The sequence below is a fragment of the Gopherus flavomarginatus genome, chromosome 9 (genome assembly GCF_025201925.1).
Source record: "Gopherus flavomarginatus isolate rGopFla2 chromosome 9, rGopFla2.mat.asm, whole genome shotgun sequence".
In the NCBI taxonomy this organism is placed as follows: Eukaryota; Metazoa; Chordata; order Testudines; family Testudinidae; genus Gopherus; species Gopherus flavomarginatus.
The window spans coordinates 63,491,801-63,515,366 of NC_066625.1; the positions used below are offsets into that span (position 1 = coordinate 63,491,801).

Below are 23,566 nucleotides of genomic sequence, written 5' to 3' on the forward strand. Positions count from 1 at the left end.
GAGGGGCTGGACACTTGTGGAAAGCAGCTGAGGGCAGGGACGCGCGCGTTGCCCCGGGGTGGGGGGAGCGGCGGCGTCTGCAGCAGTGACGCTGCCATGTGACGTGATTCACTCTGTCCGGCAGGCAGACTATGGCGTCCGACGCGGAGCAAGGGCGGGAACTGCGCTTTTACAGGGAGCTTCCTAAAGTGGTGAGAGCTGCGTCAGGTCCCCAGAGCCGGGCACCCCTCGCCCCTTTCTCCACGTTCCCCGTGGCGGGCTGGTTATTCCCTGCAGCTGCCTGATGGCTACACTTGAAATTTCCCTTACGGGTGTAGCTGCGGCACTGATTACACTGACGCTTTACAGCGCTGTATCTTGCAGCGCTCAGGGGGGTGTTTTTTCACTCCCCGGAGCGCAGAAGTTGCCGCGCTGTAAAGTGCCAGTGTACCGCGCTGCCCTGGCTGGGGAATGCGCTGTGCTGTGTGCAGTGAAGACCGGCAGCCCAGATGTCTGTTCTTCGTTATGCATCTTTTATGTCCCGCCCCACTTGCCCGGCGGGGAATAGAGTTTGACAGCATTCAGTGCTACGCTGGGCTGGGTCTGACTGCGGTTCAGGGGGTGGGTGGTCAGTGAGAGGTCATCCGCAGAGTGGCTGGGGCAGTAGCCCTGCTCATGTAAACTCCTCATTTGTAAAGCACCTATCTTTGAGGAGACGCAGGCACCCCAGAACATCGGCCAGCACCTTTTGGCTCTTGTGCTGGGAGCTCTGTAGAGAGATTGCAGTCGAGAAGACAGACAGATTAAGGGCTGCAGCCTTTTTTTGGCTTCCATAGTTTTTTTTCCTGGACCCAGGCTGTCACGTTGCACTGAACACTTTTCTTTAAAGATGGAGCTAGTTGTATTGCCTTTAAGGGGAAAAAAAAAAGTCACTCACATTGACAATTCAGTTCTTCTACAATGTGAGTGTTTCCCATCTTTATTCGGACAGCTTCACTCTGTCAACTCTTGTGCCTGTAGGAGTAAATCTGCCCTTGCCTCTGGTTGCAACAGAATTGGGGTGGGAGGACAGGAGCTCAGCCCCCACAATGGTGCTGTATCCTCTGTGCACCAGCATACAGATCCTCGGGGATCTCTGTCGACTGTGCTCACTGCGTGTTTTACACAAGTGAAATATTGCAGCTCTGATGTGGAGCCGCTTCTGCTGCCACTTTTACAGGGTGAGCAGTTCCTGTCCTTCACCCTTTTGCCTGTAGGACCCTCTGCACCAGTGGTTCTCAGCCAGGGGCGTGTGTATCCCTGGGGGTATGCAGAGGTCTTCCAGAGGGCGGTACATTTACTCATCAAGACATTTGCCTAGTTTTAAACAGGCCACATAAAAAGCACTAGCGAAGTCAGTACAAACTAAAATGTCATACAGAAAATTTCTTGTTTATATTGCTATATATATTATGCACTGAAATGTAAGTACAGTATTTATTTTCCAATTGATTTATAATTAAATGGTAAATGAGAAAGTAAGCATTTTTAGTAATAGTGTGCTGTGATACTTTTTGCAGGAACCACTTGTAATTGCAGCGTACAGATCGAATGAATTGTACAGCTACTAAAAACATAATTGCAATTTGAGGATGAGGACAAAATTGATCAGCTGTAGGTCTTTATTGGCAGTGTATTTGAACAAAAGGAATTTCTGCCCATCTCTCAAGGAAAAGGTTCAAGCAAATAGCTCCTGGGTTCCTAACAAGCTGCAATACAACCCATTGTGTCATGTTTATTTGTCCAAAAGTACTCAATTTAATTGATTTCAACCACCGATAAAATGTTTAAAATTTTTGTATAGCCTGACTCTGTACAATTCTTTTTCATGGTCTGTAGATTTATTTTGTAAGCAAATCAATTCAACATATTTCATTTTTTTTTGCCTTTTTTTTTTTTTTTCCTGAGGCCATCTCTATAAGTCTGCTTCTGATAGCAGTTTTGGCTGCATTCTAAAGGGTGTGGTCTGGCACATTCCTGCTATCATTGTTTGCTATATGTTCCTGGAACTATTATCAGCTCAACAATTCTGGAGTTGTGTACAACAACTTTCACGTCTACCACATCTACCATTTGAGTGTTTATTCATTAAAATTGGCACAGGTACATGATCAAAACAGATATTATTGACACCGACTTTCTCTACATTTTGATGCTTTCATTGCAAAAAGATGTTTTGAAGGCATCCTTGCAAAGTGTCTTGTCTTTTTGTGGGTGGCAGATTTTCATAATGAATTTTGCAAGGCGTTTTATTGCATATTATGTGGAACAACCATGCCTTTTATTAGAATTAGTTTCTGGACTTGATTTCCAGAAGTGGTAAGTAGCCAGAGCGCCTATTAATTGGACTTGTGTCTGCTCAGCACTTCTGACAGTCACCCCTTCTATGTTTTATTGTACATTTAGTAGTATGATATTGTTTGAAAGTGTTTTACAGCAGTAAAAATGTCATCATATTTATCCATCAAGCATTTTGTGAAAACATTTTGCCAATTTTTGCTCTAATAAAAACAGGTGCCAAAAGGGGAAGGGGCAGGAGAGTGAAGATGTGTGGGACAAGCTAGGTATTTTGCAGACATATTTTGAAGTAAGATGGAGCGACACAAGAAGACTGTTCCAAATGACGGGCAGCAAGATTGTGAGAAGGGACAGAGATGAGGGCGATGCTTAATGAAGTGGAGAGCTGAGTACAGGGCTTTGGAGCTGTTCTCTAGCTCCGCTCCAGCTCCAGGCAAAATCTTGCAGCTCCACTGCTCTGGAGCTGCTCCGCACTCCAGCCCTGGGCTCTGCTCCAAAGCCCTGGCTGAGTAAAAGGTGACTGTGTTCAAGAGAGAGGCTGGAACAAGTCGTGAGTTCTAAATGCAAGGAGTACAGTTCAATTGTTAATTTTGTTTCCTGTTTATAGAGGGAAGTGAGAGCTCACTATGCTTTTATGTGCTCTTAAGAGTATGAGAAAAGAGAGAATATGTCTGGGTAGAAAAAATGCTGCTTTTTTGGTCTAATTAAAAAGAAACTGTGAACCAATTTAGGCCCAGATTTGACCTGTTATAAATTGAGTAAGGAATAGTGCTCATGTTCTAAATTATTTTTAAAATCTTAAAAAGTAAGATTTGTTGTCCCTCCCCCTCCCAAGCTGTTCTGCTGCAGTCGTTACCTGAGACTTCAACACTCTTCATAGTGGCACCTACAGTCTTGCTGATACCACTGCTAATGCTCGCAATGAGACATAAATAAGACAGTCGCATCTGGGGCACAGACATATAGAAACCCAAGTCAAAACAGTTATTATCTGCCAAATGTAGAGACAGGATTGGTAGGGAAATGTTTTATTTTCAAACAACATAAAAGAAAAAAAACAACAACCCTGAAATCTAATTGAAATTAAATATACCCTCCACTCCTCTTGATTTGTTTATAACTTAGGAGCTCCACGCCCACTTGAATGGCTCCATCAGTTCTGTTACTATGAAGAAACTTCTGGCTCAGAAACGATATCTTCAAATCCATAATGGAATGACAATGATTGACAAGGGGAAGAAAAGGACTTTAGAAGAGTGAGTATCTATAAGTTACAACCTTAATTCCACCCCACCCCACCCCCAAGTCCTTTATGAAGACATTGAAACCAGTGGAATCTGTAAGCTTGCACTGTGTGACTGTAGAAAACATAATTAAAATTGAAGGTTGCACTACGTACTTTAATCAAATTTTCACATAAAACCATTAAGAAAATTATTACTTTTAAAAAATGTCCTTAGGGGAAGCTAGTTTTTCATTTCTTAAATCTGTGATGTCACTTCTTTCTTGTGTGCAAATGGAACATGTATCCCTTGTTATCTTCGTTATTAATTTGTTTTCCTTTTAATCAGATGATAGAAAATATTTACATAGAGCATGGGCTCTTTAGAGAAAATCCAGTCATGAAAGATTTCCTAGTTGGACATGAATATAGCCAGTAACTTAACACATAGGAAAACAAAGATTCTTCATAAATGCTTTACACTATATATGCTCTACATTTAATCACTACTGAATCAATAATTTTTAAGGCCAGAAAGGACAATTATGATGATTCAGCCTGTGCTGCAGCAAAGCCAGTAAATACATGTTATTCAGGCATGGGTTTGCAATTGAGAGTGCTCATTGCACTAGCACACTTTTATATGCTTAGCCTTTGAACTTTTTTGTTGTAGATGTTTTCAGATGTTTAATATCATTCATCGGATTACCAGTAGGACTGAAGATATATTAATGGTAAGTTGTACAGGGCTTTGTTTTAAAAAATCAGAGCATTTTTCTTTCAAAAACAACTCCTTGCAAAGGTAGCAAGAAAAATTATTGCACTTGTATCTGTGCCCAACGTGTAAAAGCCAAATTGAGCTGACTGTAAATTATTGAGCTCAGAGATTCATTAATATGTTACAATCAATGGCATGTAAAAAATTTCTGTAAAAAGTGAGAATTTAGAAATGCCAGATTCTACCTGACATTTTCGTTCTTTTTTCCTTCAGAGCAGAGAGCTACCAATATTGGAAGTCAGTCTGTGCTCTCAGATGACTGAACTGATGATCACTTATGAATGTGACATTCATTCATATTTACCTATGCTTTAATTTAGCAGAGTCTCCTAATACTTCTTTGTCTCAGTGTGTATGCAGAGTTCCTTACTAGAGCTGTACTATGTTCACTTCCGGGTCCAGCACAGAGAGGGAGATCTGCTGGTGGGAAAGCCTATCTCAGGATGTGAAGTGGGGCAAAGTGTTGTGAACTGTTCATCTCCAGAAGGGGTTTCAGGCAGCCAGTACAACCCTCCAAGTGGTCAGGATTGCCAAGAAAGAGGTCATTGCCATTGGTAGGGCAGCGGAGGGATATACTGTTTCAGCACATTGCCACTGAAATCCCCATTGGCCAGAGCAGCTTTTGATACCCTGGTATAACTGGACAGAGATGTAAACACCGTGGGATTTAGACAGTAACTCCTATTAATGTTATGTAACTATATTTCCATGTTTCACACTGAAAGCTTACCTGCATGTCTTTATCTTTAAGATTCATCCAGTGTAACAAATTATAAATCTTTAATTTCAAAATATTGTATATGCTGTTTTTAACCAGGTAACTAAAGATGTTATTAAAGAATTTGCTGCCGATGGTGTCAAGTATCTGGAGTTAAGGAGCACACCTAGAGAGGAAAATGGCACTGGTACAAAGTGTTCTGTCTTTTAATTAGTATTCTGGATTATATTATAGAACCTCTCACATTTATAAAGTTAATATTAACAATATGTTTTGGAAAGTACCAAGTGAATTATGATTGACATGTAAATAACTGCTGGAGTCACTTTTGAAATTCAGTTGATTGAGTAAATGTGGCAGATTTAGAAGCAAATCAGTGAATGTCCCACTGTCAAATCTTTCATATAGTGACAAATTCCTCTTGTAATTTCAGTGAAGCCAGTGGAATTGCTCCAGGAATGATTTTTTCTTAACCTGTATATTTATATAAAAATATAAATAAAAAAAATACACACACATATGTATATTCAGTGTTATAAATATAATTATTTGCAGTGAACTGAATAATGAAAATGATAATATGGATAAAATTTTCCTTTTAGTAAGATTTGGTGGTTGAGGGAGGGAATTACACATTTAGCTAAATTCTTTCCTGTCATTATTTCACTATCCAGTGATAAATTTAGGCTATTCAGTTTAGTCTGATATCTTATTCTGTTTGAGCTCTCCTGTTGGCATAATAAAATCACCTCTGCTCTGTGCACACACGTGCTTATGTCGGTGTAACTTATGTCACTTGGAGGGGATTTTATTTGTACCCAGGAGTGACATAAATGATGGCGACATAGGCTGTAGTGGAGACATAGCCTTATTATAGTTTTGTTTCTTGTAATAACTGATACGTTTTCTTTCTTATTTCTCTTAACCTTTTAATTGTTTTTAAACAAATATTTTAGTGGTGCATCAGGAAACCCTACTGTTAGATTCTTTGTACAGTTATTTTTCTTTTCTCCACAAACTCAGAGCAAACAAAATCCAAAGGGAGGCTTCAGAGTAAAATTACATTTGTTAGTAAAACCAGTCCTATAGAAAATGTAAAATCACAGAATAAAATCAAGGTGCAAAATGAAACTACCATCCCAAAGTGCAAATAAAATATAAGATCAAAGAGTAAAATGGGGGGGAAAGTTAAAATGAAAAATATTTTCATGGACAGTCTAGGATTTTATCAAATGTAATTTTTTATAATCAGTCCACTTATATCTACTCAGATCAGGTGTGCATATGCTTGTGTGTGTGTGTTATAGGCATGACGAAAAGGACATATGTGGAAGCTGTACTTGAAGGAATAAAACAGTGCAAAGAGCAGGATTTGGATATAGATGTCAGGTAAAATAACGTGAAAATCTTCTGATTTGGGATTTTGTTATGAGCCTGGTGTTTGGCCCAGGTTGACAGATCATGAATGCACAGGAGGAATTTGTATAGCAATCAGATGATTTTTGACTTAAAACCTAGCAAACCTAGCAATTTAGATATTGAAATGTATTTTATTATCCCTATTACTAAATAGAGAGCAAAACTGGCTGAGATTTCTAAAGTCTCCATTCTCTGCAATGTTTTATAACAAAAGCAGTGCCCTCAGGAAATACCAGACTAAGGGCCTGTCTGTCACAAAAGTTGTATCACTTTAATCATACAGGCATAGTTAAAGCAGTACAGCTCTCCCTGCCTCCTTCCAGTGCTGATGTAGTTATACCAGTATAGGGAGCGGAATATACTACAAAGGTATAGGGCACCATTATACTTGCATAACTGTATCCAGATGAAGGGTTGTACTGGTTTAACTAGTTTGGTTAAAAAAATCAGCCTCCTACCAAATTAATTATACTGATACAATGACTGTGTGTAGATCAGGCCTTAGAAAGAAACTACAGTTTCTATTAGTAATTTAACAGATAATATAAACTTGAATTTTAAACCAGCTATCGAAAGTGAACCTAATAATCACCAATATAGATATGTATCTTCCCCTCTGTTATGGAATTTTAGTGATATTCTTTGAAATAATACAGTAATCACAATGAGAGTGCTGCAGCCATTGACTGGCTAATTACTGAACCCTGAACTGTTTAACTAACATGCTTACTTTGATTCTCTAGGAAAGCTGCTTTTACTGTGAAATGGCCTGTCAGACTTTTATCATGCATAAACCTTGGGCAGTTTTGTTCCTCTTTAAAACAAACAAAAAACACCCACAAACAAAAAATCAACAAACACAAAACTACCAACCATAAACAAATAAAAACTACAAATATATTGGACAATTTTAAAAAAGTTTACATTATTTTAAAATGACCAACCCACCCCAGTGAAGTTAATGTAGTGGAAAAAAAAGCCCACACTGCACAGACAGTACCTGTGTAGCTGTATGCAGGAGCACTGGTTACCATGTACAATTTTCTTCTGAGTTTCACTTGTTTTTGAGAATTGAAAAATCAAGGAGAAACTCAAAGGATGTAAACCAGTAACAAAATAAGTTTATTAAAACCTCTCAGAATTGTTTGTAAGTTGGAAACTTGATAACTAAATGGTCTGAAACCCAAAGAAGATAAACAGCCACTAGTTAGGGATCCAGCTTTCCTCTGTGGGAACTATACAATTATTTTTTGCAAGAAACTAATAATACAGATTAAAAATCTGCTCTGAAAAGTTGTCCTTAGTTCTTGACATCTTTCATGGGCCTTCTGTAAACTATATAAGATACAGGGCTACCTTTTTAAAGAGTGTTGCAGTGGTGCACCTGCAGAAATCCACATTGTGCAGCCTGAATGGGTAATTGCATCTCCCACAGGGTCACTTATGTGTGAACACAGTTAACTTTTTGCACTCTAAAATTCAAATATGTTTTTCTGTTTGCTACATGTTGCCTCTGAAAATTTGGACCATAAAGTTTTTTTGGGGCAAAATATATTGCACCTTTTAATAGTAGAGGTGTAATAATAACAAACTAGGTATAAATGTGAATTAAGATACATATATCATTTGTATACATTACTTCATAACAATATAATGATATGTCACAGTTGTCAGCTTTTGTCCAGCCAGTTCGGAGGTTCTTTACTATCTTGTGGATTGGCCTTAATATCTTCTGCCTGTGCCTGAGATGTAGGATGTTGCAGAGGCCTTGGCTACACTCACACTTTACAGCGCTGCAACTGGGGTGTGAAAAAACACCCCCCTGAGCGCTGCAAGATACAGTGCTGTAAAGCGTCAGTGTAATCAGGGCAGCAGCGCTCGGAGCGCGGCTCCCAGCGCTGCACGCTACACCTGTAAGGGATGTGCGGCTCCCAGCGCTGCCGCTCCGACTACACTCACACTTCAAAGCGCTGCCGCGGCAGCGCTCCCGCAGCGATGCCGGGGCAGCGCTTTGAAATTCCAGAGGTCAAATTCTAAGCTCTTTGTGGAAGGGAGGGACTGAATTGTCTGAGGTGGTAGGTCTTGCTGGCTAATCCAGAAAACAGCATTGGTAGTAGCTTCAGAGAAAGAGTTGATATATGAAAGTCAGACCGTTGGTGTGTAGGGGCTAGTAGCCAGATGGGGACATGATGCCAGTATAGGCAATGGCTGAAAGGATGGTGCCTGTCCAGAGGACAGGAGAACTTTTTGTTGTGTCTTATGTGAGATGATGTATGTTTTTTAAGAAGTGTTTAGCAGTCCTTCTCTGGAGATGTAGCTTACTAGATCTTTCCTTTTCCAGAGCCTGGAAAAAGTTGTTTTGGTTTTATGAAAAAGGAAGAACCAAACCACACCAATAAAATTATTAAAAGAAAATGAAAGAAAATCAGTTTATCCCAAGGGAGGGTTGAGTTCCAGTTCCCTGTGTTCAGCTATATATGCCCAATCCTTTGTTTCAGTATTACATTTTTGCCGCTAGAGTGGAGGCAGTATGTCTGGAAGGGAGATGCCATGAACATAACGCTGGAATTAGAGTGGGTATGCATCTGGGCATTAGAGGTGTGTCATTCAGCCACTGTGATAACAGCGCAGTGCACTGGTATTGTTGTGTGCTTCTCTGTACATGCATAATTACCCTCTTTCTTGCCATCAGAGCTTTACCGTAACAGTTGTGACAAAAGAAGCAATTTCTATTTAAGTTATGAGTGCATTATTGCTTTTGCTGGTAACAGATTTTCTTTGTCAGTCACCTGCTATTACTGTTTAGATTTAATGTAAGATGTACACCTCTGTTCTAGGTTTTTAATAGCAATAGATAGAAGAGGGGGACCTATCGTTGCCAAGCAAACTGTTAAACTTGCTGAAGAGTTCCTCCTTTCCACCGACGGGATTGTGGTAGGGCTTGACCTCAGTGGTGATCCCACCGTAAGTTACTTTCCTTGAAGATGGATACTTTTATTATTGTAATGATTATAGTATCAAATTTTATTTTTACTCTTAGTGCTTTGGATAATTTTCCTTTGGGGGCATTAACTGTTAATGGCAAGGGTTAGGAACGACTATTTCCCCCCATCTAAACCATTATATAAATGGGTATAGATGCATTTTGGAGTGCTTTTGCCTTCATCTGAAGTACCAGATATTGGCCAACACTGAAGGCAGAATATGTTGTTGCTATTATTATTATATAATTTCTTTTAAGTAATACCAACAATGTTATATAAGGTGTTTTTCAAACATAAAAGAAGGCACATAATCTAAAGACAGAAGAATGGGTAGTAGTAGTCAAAGTAGTACTTGGAATGATGGCTCTTGCCTGGCAAACTCTATCTTCCTATTTTTAGTCATTTTACTTGACTTGGGAATGTATGAAGGAGTTGAGGGGATTGGACAGAAAGTTGTTTTGGTTCTTAACTACTGCCCTTTACATAAAGGTCACCATCAACTAAAATAAACACACTGATGTGTTCTTACTAGTAACATTTGCTGAACTGAAAAGAATTAGGGAAATACATTTCTCTCTATTATCTCACTGTTTACTTGTACATTTAATAACACTTGGTCTGTAGTCAGTTTCACTGTTTCCACTATATAGTTATTCAATAAACTTGCTGGCTGTTGGTTAAATGTCTTGCTCATATTCCTGATGTGAAGATAACAACTCTTGTCTCTAACAAAAAATTGAAAATGTACAAAATGATACATAACTATCAAAAAAGGGAACTTAAAAGCAACTTCTGAGCCCAGGAAAGCATCCACTACTACATTGTCTCTGATGAAGTGGGTATTCACTCATGAAAGCTTATGCTCCAATATGTCTGCTAGTCTATAAGGTGTCACAGGACTCTTTGTTGCTTTTTACAGATCCAAACTAACGGGGCTACCCCTCTGATACATTGCTCTGATTGTATCAGATTGATTGAGGTTGAAGCATATTGAGTAATACTGAGAATAGACACAAAATGAGAACTAAAGCTGATTTATAAGGCCCCACAGTTTGGCCTATGGGGGTGTGAATTGCAGTAGGTGTCTTTTAGTTTGCACCATCAGCACTGGTTGGTTACAGTGCAACATGCCAGTGTGCACTGCAGTTCACATCCCATAGTCTGAACTGCGGGGTCATGTAGACATAAAATACAAGCACCTAATATGCTGCTGTTATAAAGAAAAGAAATTGAAGAATATAGTTCTCAAACTGAAGTGAAAAAAATTGATTCACTATATTTGATTATAAAAGAAAAATTATTAAAATTAAGTGCTTTTAAATGAATTATATTAATATTCAGAAACTTCATCATTACTGTATAATTGAAAAGGTTTTAATAAAAAATACCTCCTGATTAATCATGCATTTTTGTTTGGATTTTTCTTCAAGGCAGGACATGGCAAAGAATTTTTTGAACCCCTTTTTGAAGCAAAAAAGGCAGGTCTGAAACTGGCATTGCATCTTTCAGAGGTAAATTCTTAATGTTTGTGCTAACCTTTTTCTGCAGCCACCTTTAAATAAAAACCTACTGTAACTAAAAGTAACATTTGTGGATTTTCAGTTTTTCAGGCCGAAGTAATGCTAGTTTGTGGCATTTTGAAGACGTGGGGTTAGGAAAGAGAAATTTAAAGTAAACACTCTATATGTATTTTGAAGGGAAAAAACCCATAAAGTACCAAAAACCAACCATCTACCCAACTTAATCAAGTAACCTTGACTAAATCTCTCTTACCTTTCTAGGGATGTTACAGTCCACCAGAGAATCATGCAGGCCCCACTCCTGTGACTTCTGATGTCACAAAAAATGTTTCAATGGTGCTATTGTCAGTTTTGAATTTTGTATTAATTTTGGATAGATCAATACAGTAGATGATATAATACAATAAATGTTGAGAACCACAGAAGGAATACCAGTAACATAACATACCCTGCCTTAAAACCTGCAGGGTCCTTAAATGATTATTAAATTATGGAAACAGATAGGACCTCAGTATCATAGGGAAAACCCTGATTCAAGAGCATGACTAAGCCTTGCTCATTAAGGATTATTGGAGGAACTGTTGGCTGTCATTTATTGTATTATATATTTAAGATGTATCAGTATTAATTTGAAATTTACACATACATTGACTGATCCATTGCCACCCACCTGAAGTGTATCTGGAATATCATATAGTAGATATTGTTATGTACCTGTTTTACTCACATGAATAGTTCTGTTGACTTTTTTTAGCTCTGTAAGTGTATGTGAGATGAGGAGAATTTGGCGTATGATCTCTAACATTGAAGATCCATCTAGAATTTGATTTAGCAGGCCTGATGAATAATGAAAACCTTCTAATTTCTGAAAGAAATAGTGCCTTTAGGAAATGAAAGATGATATTATTAATGAGTTTTTTGCATGGAACTCTTGTGCAGTGCTTTGAAAATGTACTTCCAAGTGCCTCACCTTCTTCTTTCTGCCTCTGTCTTATTGTGTAACTTCTCTGTTCTGCAGTCAGTTTATCCATTTGTACACTGGAGATAATTGTAACCTTCCTTCACAAGGTAGTTGAGGCTTATTTCATTAAGGTTTGTAAAGCTAATTGAGGTCCTCCAATCAAAAGTATTTCAGAAGTGAAAATAACTAATGTAATCTGTCCTTTTATCTGCTTTCCAATGAGTGCACTTCCATCTTCCAGTTCCTGCATCTCTTCCTTCTCCAAAACATAATAACTAACACTAATTAACACACACACTTATTTCTCATTTTCTTTGTTGATAAAATATACAAATACAAAAAACCTAGAACCCAGATCTGATCTGGGGCTGATGTATAACTTTGATTATTCAGCTGCATTATGGTGGTGTTACAGATTCTGTGCGTGGGGGGTGTATTCTGTTTTAGATCCCAAATAAAGAAGAGGAGACCAAAATTCTCCTTGGTTTGCCTCCAGACAGAATTGGACATGGTACATTTCTCAACTCTGTGACAGGTTCAGAGGACCTTGTGCAGCTTGTTAGACAGAATCACATACCTATAGGTAAGCAAGAAGATAAGAAAATTGCTTGGTAGCACTCAGGCTTTGATACATTGTATCTTGCAAATGATTCAGTAAGTCTGAGTAGATTTATATCTCCCAGAAATAAATATGGAAAGATATTTGTGATGTGGAAATAAACGGATTCTGTGAGAAAATAACTGATACATATGGTGTTCTACTAATGCTTCTGCTTCTCATTTAAAACAAAACTGGTCATAGAGTATTTTTAAACGTTTTTACTTAATTAAATGTCTAGGTATTTTATATGCATATATTTCAATATACACAAACATTCTTTCATCACTATTCTCAATATTGGTGCTTCTTAGCAGTTTAATGCCAGTCTTGGTGTAGAATCAACAAATAGTGGGAAAAGGACAACAGAAAACAGAGATCGGGAACATTAAAATAGTACAAAATTGCCATGTGTTTACACCTGTTGCCACCTGGTTAATATCAATAAACTACACCTTAGTAATTTGTGTAGTGAAATTTCTTTTAAAGCTATGTAAAAGGATTTAGTGGCATTTGTGCAGACTGTTCAAAGTTTTATATCTGCTTCAAATACATAGGGACATAAGAATTGTGATACTGGGGCATTGATCTGTCCAGTCTGATGTCATGCCTCTGGCATTGGCCAATAATGGATGCCTCAGATGAAGGTAGAAAACCAAAACATAACATACTTGACCAGTTGAGCAGTGCATGTGGTGTATGTATGTGTGCACCAGTTCTTCAAATACCCTGAATTGGGCACACAACTAGTGAACTGTGCACCTAACCACCCATTTGACTGTATAAATCCAGGTATTTTCATGTGTGCACAAATGAACATTTTGTTCCCATGTTTGAATATGTTCTTAGCTGGCATATACAATATATTGTAAGCATCGTGAATCACCACAAATTTTTAAAAAATTATAAAACAGGTAACACTGAACTATTCAGCTATGGATTGAAATGTGTACATTAATCTACCCAAATATCATCTTTTTGATTCTGTACCTATCCTTGTTTTTTTCTTTTAATTCAGAATTTTTCCTTTTATCACTTAGAACTTTGTATGACGTCAAACTTCAAAAGTCAGACTGTACCTTCCTGTGACAAACACCATTTTGGATACTGGTACAACATTGGCCACCCTACTGTACTTTGTGTAAGCCATTTTGATTGTACAGAATGCACTTAGATGCTGACCATACAGAACATGGAAACTGAGTCACTGGAGCCAAGTTAGAGAAACATACCTGTTACTATCTATACAAGAGCCAACCAGACAGGGAATTTCTCTCACCTCACTTATAAGAAATCTGATACCTTGTTTAGGGAGAAATATATAGTAATAATCTAGGAAAATTCTTGTTATTCAACTTCTAGTTTTTGTTGAAGAAGCAAATCCCAGTAGATTAGAAGTCTGATTTACATGAAATTTGGGGTCTATATAGGTTTTGGTATGAACCAGGGAACATTGCATTTGAACATCTTAGCCCCTATATTTGTATTTTTAAATTGTAATTCCTTGTAATTATTATTTCCTTATAATATCAAATATGTTTCTGTTGCATTCAGAGGAAAATATGGGACTCCTTCTGTAGGTAATTAGTCCTGATCCCGTGAGATGCCAAGCACCTCAGCTCCCATTGCTGGCATCTATAAAAACATCCATGTTAGAAAACATCACAGTGGCCAAGTTAAGTAAGGTAAATTTAGGGACCTCTCTTCCTTGCATGGTTCATAAACCCACACAAGAGCCCTGGATTAGGGAGCAGGGACCAACTTCGTCCTTAAATGATCCTAACTTGAACATTTCAACTGGCAACGCTTATCTAATTGTTATTATTTATCATTTGTATTATGGTAGCAGCCAAGGACCGTAATCAAAGTCAGGGCCCCATGGCACTAGGCTCTGTTGTACAGGATGACACAGACCCTGTCCGGAAGATAAATATTCTCATATAAGATAAGGTGCAGCTAGTAAGTGGGGGGTGGAGGAGTTGGGAAGGCCAGGGGCGGAACAGGGAAGGGGAAAGAATAACAGTTATATGGTCACACATTTACATAAGTTACACGTGTGAAAAACTTGATGGTTCTGAATCATCGGAATTGTTTTGAAATAAGTGCCAGTAATCCCCACAGGCCTTCTGTCTAGCCATTATCACTTCCCTGTAGGCATCATGGTAGAAGTGGTCTTGAGAAGGAGCGGCAGGAGCAGCTTTATGGATTAATTTGGAGAGGTGCTCCATGTGTAGTAGAAGACTTAGAATAAAGCACAAAGACTGGCTGTTTTTATAGACATCATATATTTTTATAAAAGAACTGTTCTTTCACTTAGTCTTTTTTGTTCAGCATATGATATTTTTGGATGATATATTGATATTAATTTACAACCAGTTTCACCTTACTGTATTTCACAGTTTACTGCAGCTAGTATTTATTCTATCAGTTAGTACTTAATTAAAGATAGACTAAGTACTAGCTGCAGTAAACTGTGAAATACAGTAAGGTGAAACTGATTGTAAATTAATTTCCTATTTTTCAAAGCTAGACACACTGAATGATTGTTCTTTTTTTTTTTTAAACCCCCAGACTGACGATAAAGGTGTCTTTGCAACGGATCTGTCTCAGGAGTACCATATGGTTGCTAAAACATTTAATCTGACGCCGTCACAGATGTGGGACCTCTCCTATGAATCAATCAACTATATCTTTGCTTCAGACAGTATAAAATTGAAGCTAAAGGAACACTGGCATAAACTGAAACCAAGTCTGCTAAGTAATTAAACTATAGTTTATAAATAGATGAAAACAGAATATAATAGCTCAGTTAATAAGGATGATCTGCCTAAGCGATTCTGTCTTGGCCTTTTAAATTTTTATACAAACATAGGGTCCAGTCCTGCAGCCTCTGATTATATGAGTTAAGGGCTACAGGAACAGTCCCTTATTTAACCAGGATGATAGAGAAGTTCCTTTCCACACTTTGTCTGAAAAAAATCTGTCAGTGAGTAAAATTCCAGATTTTTCATGTACTAAATACTATATTCACTGTAGAGAAACTAGTTTTTTTAATTACCATATATACTCGTTCATAAGACAAATTTTTTTAGTAAAAAAGGGAAGCATCAGAGAAGGGGGTCAGCTTATGAACGGGTATAGAGAGGGAGAGGTGGGACACAGTCCTTCCCCCCAACAGAGGAAGCAAGGAGAGGCAGCAGAGCCAGAAGGGAAGAGGCAGGGCCAGAGTCTTTCTGCTTCTGGCCACGTTATTCTCCCCGCAGCCTCCGAAGCAGCTGCAGCTCTGGGGCTGGCAGGCTGTGGCGGTGCCGCCCTGCCCCACCTGCCATAGCAGGCTGCAGCTGTGCTGCCTGCCCCAGCACGCTGGAGCAGGCTGCAGCCATGCTGCCCGGCCCAACCCACCGGAGCAGGCTACGGCCGCACTGCCCGGCCTGGCCTGCTGGAGCACCTCCGGCCAGGCCAGAGACATCCTCACCTGGCCCACCCCAGCTAAGGTGGGAAGAGATGGGATGGGGAGAGTGTGGGGGTCCTGGGCTAGGGGTAGGGTCATGTGGGGAGTGGTCACAGGGGTTACTCCCCTGGCCCCCAGCTTCTCTCCCCCGCCTCTCCAAAATTTCCCCACCAGTTGCTGTCCCGGCCTGTCAGGGTAAGCCGCTGGTGGGCCGGGACACTTTGTTTACTTAGGTTTACCTCCATGCCTGTGGATGCTTGAGGTAAACAAACCATCTCAGCCTGCCAGCGGCTTATCCTGATGGCCCAGGAGCCAAAGTTTGCTGACCCCTGAATTATAAAGTTGGCTTATGAATGAGTCATAAAAAATTTCCATTTTTACTTATCCATGTGGGCAGGGGGAAGGTTGGCTGATAAACGAACTGGCTTATGATCGAGTATATATGGTACTTTTTGCTTAAATGTGTTGAAATATCACAAATATTGGAACCATCATAGTAAAATAACGTTGAGTAGGAAAAGAACATAATACACATGTAGCAACAATGTGCTAAACAGTATGTATATTTTTTCTATATCAATCTTAAGTAGGCTGATTGAGCAGAAAGATATGGACAATCTCAGAGAGAAAAAAATACTTGTCAATAAGATCTTCACACTCAGTTAAGAGACATATTAGACTGTTCCTGCTGATATAGATGTCTGACCAAAGCTTTCTGTGGGTAGTTTTAATGAATACGCTGAGACAATAAAACTGAACTACACTATCAACACACTCAGAATTAACAGTGTATTACGGTGTCTCTGTGTTACATGAGCAAGCAGAAAAAAATTCTAAAACCAAAATCAACAACTGTGACATTTATGGGGTTTTGTTTTGAAAATGCTTTATTATAATTTAAAGTTTTTCTTTCCATTTTTTTTTAAAAAACAAAAAATAGCTTTTTTGATGCTGTGTGTTTCTAAAACCACTACTTTTGTTTTTGCTCAGGGTTTGTAGAATGGAGGCATGTATGCAGCAAATTATGTAAAGTTGTATCATTTATAAGAGATGCTTTCCTACTAAATGATACCATGTCTGTTTTGACACCACAGGGAGCTCTTTAGTTTGGGAAACGAGATGTAGTTTTTGTTAGTGGTATTAATTTATGCATTGATCGATCTGTCACTCTTCGGGAGAAGAATCATTGACAACACAATCTTGCCATATGTGGCTCCTATATCCCTTAAGAGACTGTGTTTTGTGAGTAGTTTAAGTAATTTTACTAGGAATTGGGATTTAACTTCATAGATTAGGAAAGAGATTCCACCGTGTAGAACTGGTCCTATTACTTCAGGAAATCCCTTTGCTGTCTGAGTTTCAGGAGACCGGACTATTAATGGACTATGACAAACTGCATTTTTTGCAGTGCTAATGAAAGTAGACCGTACTGAATGTTTTGAAGATATAAAGGCAATCTATTTGAATGAGTCACTGGCTATGCTGTTTCAAGTGTTTGTTGGCTCATGAGAACCGTCATAGGTAATGATTTTTTTGTATCTTGTAACAAGGCTACTAATATAGGTTATGTGTTGCTGCTGTCAACAGTCACTGTCACTTCTACTCTGCGTGATCCTGCCAGGTACTCAGACAATTGGGCCCTTGAAAATCTTTTTAGGAGGGGGAGATCTTGCAACCGTCATGGGGATGGCTAATATAGTGCCTCCAAATATTTGTGATAGGCTCAGATTCCACAAGCCTAGTGATGGGATCCCAGTCCTTGGTCTCTAGATGTCAGGGCAACTTGCTGTTGTGGCTGAGCCAATTGGAAAAAGGTTTATGATGATAAAAACTGGAGATAGTTAGAATGTTTATGTGGCAGGATGAGCTTTCTCAGCTATGTCATTTAGAATGAAGCCTCTGGCTTTCACTAAATGATGAGTGACTCGGTAGAGGGATAGTTCTTTTCTGCTGAGAATACTCACCTCTCATGTGCTAAGAAGTCAGTTCAGACAGTCAGTTATGTGACCTCCTATCAGCAGCTGGACATGGGAAACAACCACAACTTTGTGACGTCTGCTCTGTATAGAAGGAGCTGTCCTGGCTGAGCTGTCCAGTTCTTTTCTGTGTCCCAGTAGATCTCTCTCTGACTTCTGAACTAGGGATTTAGTTGTTTATTGTGATCCACTTTCAGGTAGCTGCTGCTTATATGTATGTGGGGAAGAGCAAGACCTATCTGCATTCTGTTCCCACATCCCCGAGTCCTGAGGCCAAGGAAAGAGTGCTCTAAGATGAGGAGCTGTGGTTCATGTGTTTTTAGTAAATAATTCCCCTGGCACCCTATCAGCCATCCATGATTGGGATCAGTTGTGCCCCAGCCATAAAGTACAAGTAATTTGTGTAAATTGCTGTGTGGGTGTTGTGTGCCCACTGGCAAGCCAGCCAGAATATGACTTTAGAGTGGAACCTCAAAGTTACGAACATTAGAGTTTCAAACTGACCAATCAATCACACATCTGAGTTGGAACCAGAAATACACAATCAGGCAGTAGCAGAGACTACCGCTTCCTCCCCCCCCCAGGAAAGAAAAGCAAGTACAGCACTGTTTTAAATGTAAACTACTAAAAAAAAAAAGCATTTTTCTTTTGCATAGTAAAGTTTCAAAGCTATATGAAGTCAATGTTCAGTTGTAAACTTTTGAAAGAACCACCATGATATTTTGATCAGAGTTATGAACATTGCAGAGTAATGAACAACCTCCATTCCTGAGGTTTCATAACTCTGAGATTGTACTGTATATTAAAACTGCTGTTGGGAGATGGGGTACTCTGGAGAAAAGAGCAAAGGGTCAGAAGCTGCGAAGTTCTGAGGGTAAACCTCATCTCTGCTGTTGATTGGCTGTATGGCCTTAGGCAAGTAACTTCACTTCACTGCCCGAGTTTCCAGGCTGTAAAATGGAGATAAATGCTATCTGTCTCATGGAGGTTGTTAACGATCTGTTTGTTTGTTTGTTCAGCATTCTGAACATGTAAAGTGGTATGTAAACCTTAAGTTTTGTGCTTATCAATGCACACTTGTCCCCAAGCGAAACCCAGTGAGCGTCAGAAGCTAGCCTTCATTTTCTGTGTAGCAAATTCTTTCCAACCCTTTTGAAGTGGGTAGGTTTCCAGGGGACTCTCCAAGCAGTATTCGATTTATTTTTCTTTCCACCTCCCATTCCTCTTTGTGCGGAGTGGCTTACCAGTCTGAGGCAAACTCTTTGTATATTCTTTCCTTTAGCTGGATCCCTCTAACTGGCTTTTAAAATACCAATTAGCTTTGTTTCCAAAAAAAATCATTAGTTGAATTGTTTGTTTTGCTTTTTCCACTGAAAATAAATAAAGTAGACTTAAATAAAAATCTGTATGCCTTTTGTTTTAAAGCAAAACCGAGGTAATCATGTATGAATTGTCATGTTTTAGTGTTTAAGGCCCTGATCCTACAACTTGTTCTACGTGGGTTGATGCCTGCATCCCCATGGATCTCCACTGAAGTGAATGGATCACCATGTAGATGCATGGGTCTGACCGTGCAAAACAAGTTGCAAGATCAGGGCCTTAGTGCGTTACAGTTATACACAGACTCCTGTAATAATGAATAGTTCCTGCCATGAGGATGTGTGAATATATGTGATTGTTTACCTCATCCATATCTAGATCCAAATCATTTATACTACACTTGGGAACATGGGATTTACAAGTACATTAAATTCATATCCAGTGTAGGTTGACATTAAATATGGATGATGGACTTTCCACATGCATCTGTTTTGTATTGAAAAAAACCCCACACCATTAAAGTAGTAAGGAAAGAGATGGATTTCACTACAGTCTGACTCTGTCGATCTTTATTACTACTCATTCATGGCTCTGTCCTCTTCCCACTGAAGTCAGTAACAAAACTCATTGATTTTAATGGTGGAAAGTGCTGTGGTGATATCCTGGGACCCTGCATGCTCAAAGAGAATTTTCTTGGAAGCACATGCCTTGTTTTGAAAATAGGTTAACAAAATCTCCTTGCTTATCATTAATGCTACTGCAATATTATGATCTTGTCTAAATGCACTCATTTTTAATACTCTAAATAGTTTAAGTGCATTAGGTTCTTTTTCAGGGAAAGCATCATATTTTTTGCCACATCATCATCCATCCTCCCTTCTACAATTACAAATAGTACTGGTATTCACTGTTATTTATACATAATAAATGTGTAATGGGTGTATTGCAACTTTGAAAATGCAAAAGATGTGCATATTCTTAGTGCTCCAAGGGTAGAGGCTGAATCCTGAGATCCTTGATTTCAATGGGAGTGTTGCTGGAGTGAGTACGTTTTAAGCAAGAACCTCAGTATTTGGTGTCCCAGTTTAGAAATACTCAGATTCCCTGGATCTACATTTAAAAAATAATCCTTTTATTTTAGTCTCAACATACATACAAATCAATTTTTAAAAAAAGTTAAGGATTTAAGCCTGGGTCTAATAAAATTTGTTCTTGTTCCTCCACTAGATATCTACGTGGAATGACAGGAAGTTTCATGCAAACATGTGTAATGTAAGGAAAGGGCTTGAACGTCTATACAGACTGTGATACCAGTAGCAGGGCTTTTTTATGGCCCTCCATTGCACATGCACGATACTGTGCTAGCAGGAGATATAGCTGTTACACCCATTCTATCATGCATATGAACTGTCATGTCTTTAAGAGCATGATGGATAAATAGGTGCAGGATTGACTAGTATCCTGATTGTTCAGTCATCCAAAGTGATTACACTGTAACAAGCAGCATTTGGACCTCAGTTTTGAATATAGTTAAGTGGAATACCACAAGGAATCCAACTGAACCAGAGAAGAACCCTTTCATGGATATGTGGGATATGCAAGTAAGTGATATCAAAGTGTAGTATTCTGTATACAGTTTGGGCAGCACTTTAGGATGAAAGGAGCTATATAAAATGTAAGATACTTTGGCTCACATTAAAAATTATAACAATTTGCCAACAGGCATGGAAGGGAGACTGCAGATGTAGGACATTTGTCACACCAATCTAATTACTCTCCGCTGTATATTTTTCTATATTCTTATGGTTAATTTTTAAAAGGTACTGTAAGAAGTAAAAATCAACACTCCTTCTCATTGACTGAATATTTTTCATGGCAGATGAAGGAAAGAAGCTACAGTAGACAAAACTTAACAAGGCACCCTGGATTTGTACTGGCTGGTTAGTGAAACAGGAGGGACACAGTAGCTGTGATTATCTGTTTTGGGCTTCATTTTCTTCTGTCCTTTCCTCTAACTAGCCCAGAGACAGAATCGGTCACACACTGCAAAAGACACAAAGCAGATACAGCTCATGTGAAGTAGGAAGATGGTGTCAACTCAATTTTTACAAATGTACTCAATGGAAAATTTCCCCAAGAACTTAAGTTTAATCACCCTTTTCTAGTCCCCACTGTGATTTACCTATAGCAGTGTCAGTTGTCACATAATACTGGTATGTTAACCAATGTGTTCTGGCAGTATTTGGTTTGAGTTACATTGGCCTTCTATTATGGCAATAATATTGGCAAACTCTTGGATGACAGGAGAGGCCTCAGAAGACTGGAGAAAGGCTAACGTAAAGCTCATCTTTAAAAAGGAGGAACTGGGAAATTATAGCTCAGTCAGCCTGACCTGAATACCTGGGAAGCAACTTGAGCAACGTATAAAACATTCTATTTGGGAATACCTGGAGGATGAAGGGGTAATCACTAGCAGCCAGCATGGATTTACTAAGAACAAATTATGCTAAACCAGCTTCATTTTCTTCTTTGTCAAGATAACTGGTTTGGTGGATAGGGAGAATGTGGTGGACATAATATACCTGGACTTTAGCAAGGCCTTCATTACATTCTGATAAGTAAACTGAAGAAATGCAGGCTTGGAAGAACTATCATTAAGTGGATACATAATTGGTTTAACAACTACAATCAAAGATTATTAATGGAATAATGTCAGACTGGAAGGAGGTATCAAGTGGGATTCCACAGGGATCTGTTCTGTGTCTGGTGGTGTTTAACATCATTATTAATGACTGGGATGTAGGAATAGAGAGCATGCTAATCAAATTTGCACATGACACAAAGGAGGGAGGGTTGCAAACACTTTGGAGGATAAAGCTAAAATTCAAAGGGATCTTGATAAGTTGGAGAATTGAACTATTGACAACAAAATGAAATTCAACAAAGACAAATGTAAGGTGCTGCACTTAGAGGGGAGAAACAAATGCACTAATAGAAAATGGGGGATAAATGGCTTGGCAGCAGCACTTCTGAGAAGGATCTGGGAATTGTGGTGGATCACAATCTCAACATGAGATGCTATTGCAAAAAAAAAAAAAAAAAAAAGTAAATGCAGTTTTGAGTTGCATTATCAGAGGCACAGCATGCAAGTTATGGGAGGAGTATTGCTTAACTCGGCACTGGTTAGGCATCTGCTAGAGTACTGAATCCAGTTTTGGTCACCAATTTATAGAAAAGATGTAGAGAAACTAGAAAGGATCCAGTGGTGAGCTACAAAGATGGTCAAAGGGATGGAATGTAAAGACGGAAGGAACTGGGTATGTTTAGTTTGGAAAAGAGATGTTTAGTTTGGATTAAGAGGGGATATGATAGCAGTCTCCAAATACTTGAAAGGCTGCCATAAAAAAAGAGAAAAGAGGGAATGGTTTCAAACTACAGCACAGCAGATCTAGATTAAATCTCAGGAAAAACTTCCTAACTATAAGAACAGTAGGACAATGGAAAAAACTGCTTAGAGAATTAATGGAAGCTCCTTCAGTGAAGGTTTTCAAAAGGAGGCTGGATAGCCCTCTGTCTTGGATGGTTTAGATACAACAAATCCTGCATCTTGGCCAGAGGTTAGATTAGATGACCCTTGCGCTCCTTTCTGGTTCTATGATTCTTATATGTCCATTATTTGTATGTAATAGTTCCTGGCTTTATTATTCATGTTATATACTTTACTTGCTACACAGTCCAGCCAACCCTGTACTTGAGTTGCAATGATTCTTCCTGGAGGCAGGCAGCAGCTGTTTCTATAACTCTGGAAGTTTGTTGGTTGAGCGAGCACTGGCTGTAGAAGTAAGATGTCACTGACAAACTAAGTCCCTCCTTGCTACTTTGGAGGGACAGCTCCACTGCACTACACACAGGTGATACAGGATACAGTGATAAATACAAAGTGTGACAAAGTTCCTCCTCTACCTTGGTGGGTCCTGTGCTTATTGGCGGATTTGCTCACCTCAGTGATCTTCCCCTCTGGTGGAACCCACAGTCTGGGTCAACTCCTCCCATGTCTGATCAGGAGTTGGGAGGTTTGGGGGGGAACCAGGGCCAGCTCCAGGCCCCTACGCGCCAAGCGCGTGCTTGGGGCAGCATGCTGCGGGGGGCGCTCTGCCAGTTGCCAGGAGGGCAGCAGGTGGCTCTGGTGGACCTCCCGCAGACATGCCTGCAGAGGGTTCGCTGGTCCCGCGGCTCTGGTGGAGCATCTGCAGGCACGCCTGCGGGAGGTCCACCGGAGCCGCGGGACCGGCAGACCCTCCGC

At 39.3% G+C, this 23,566-nt stretch overlaps 1 protein-coding gene across 3 annotated transcripts in view; it reads left to right on the plus strand.

Moving 5' to 3' along the window:
* Positions 1–88: 88 nt before the first annotated feature.
* Positions 89–23,566, plus strand: part of ADAL (adenosine deaminase like) — a 168,065-nt gene continuing 144,587 nt past the window's right edge. Inside the window, exons 1-10 of one of the 3 annotated variants that reach the window (XM_050967997.1) lie at positions 89–191; positions 3,442–3,572; positions 4,212–4,272; positions 5,134–5,221; positions 6,342–6,423; positions 9,291–9,417; positions 10,868–10,948; positions 12,366–12,501; positions 13,557–13,657; positions 15,088–18,524. In XM_050967997.1, coding sequence (XP_050823954.1) covers positions 132–191; positions 3,442–3,572; positions 4,212–4,272; positions 5,134–5,221; positions 6,342–6,423; positions 9,291–9,417; positions 10,868–10,948; positions 12,366–12,501; positions 13,557–13,657; positions 15,088–15,282 — 1,062 coding nt within the window. In that variant the 5' untranslated portion in view covers positions 89–131 and the 3' untranslated portion in view covers positions 15,283–18,524. Of the gene's footprint in view, positions 192–3,441; positions 3,573–4,211; positions 4,273–5,133; positions 5,222–6,341; positions 6,424–9,290; positions 9,418–10,867; positions 10,949–12,365; positions 12,554–13,556; positions 13,658–15,087; positions 18,525–23,566 lie in introns of those variants that run through there. The other 2 variants (XM_050967999.1, XM_050967998.1) reach the window with 2 other exon arrangements.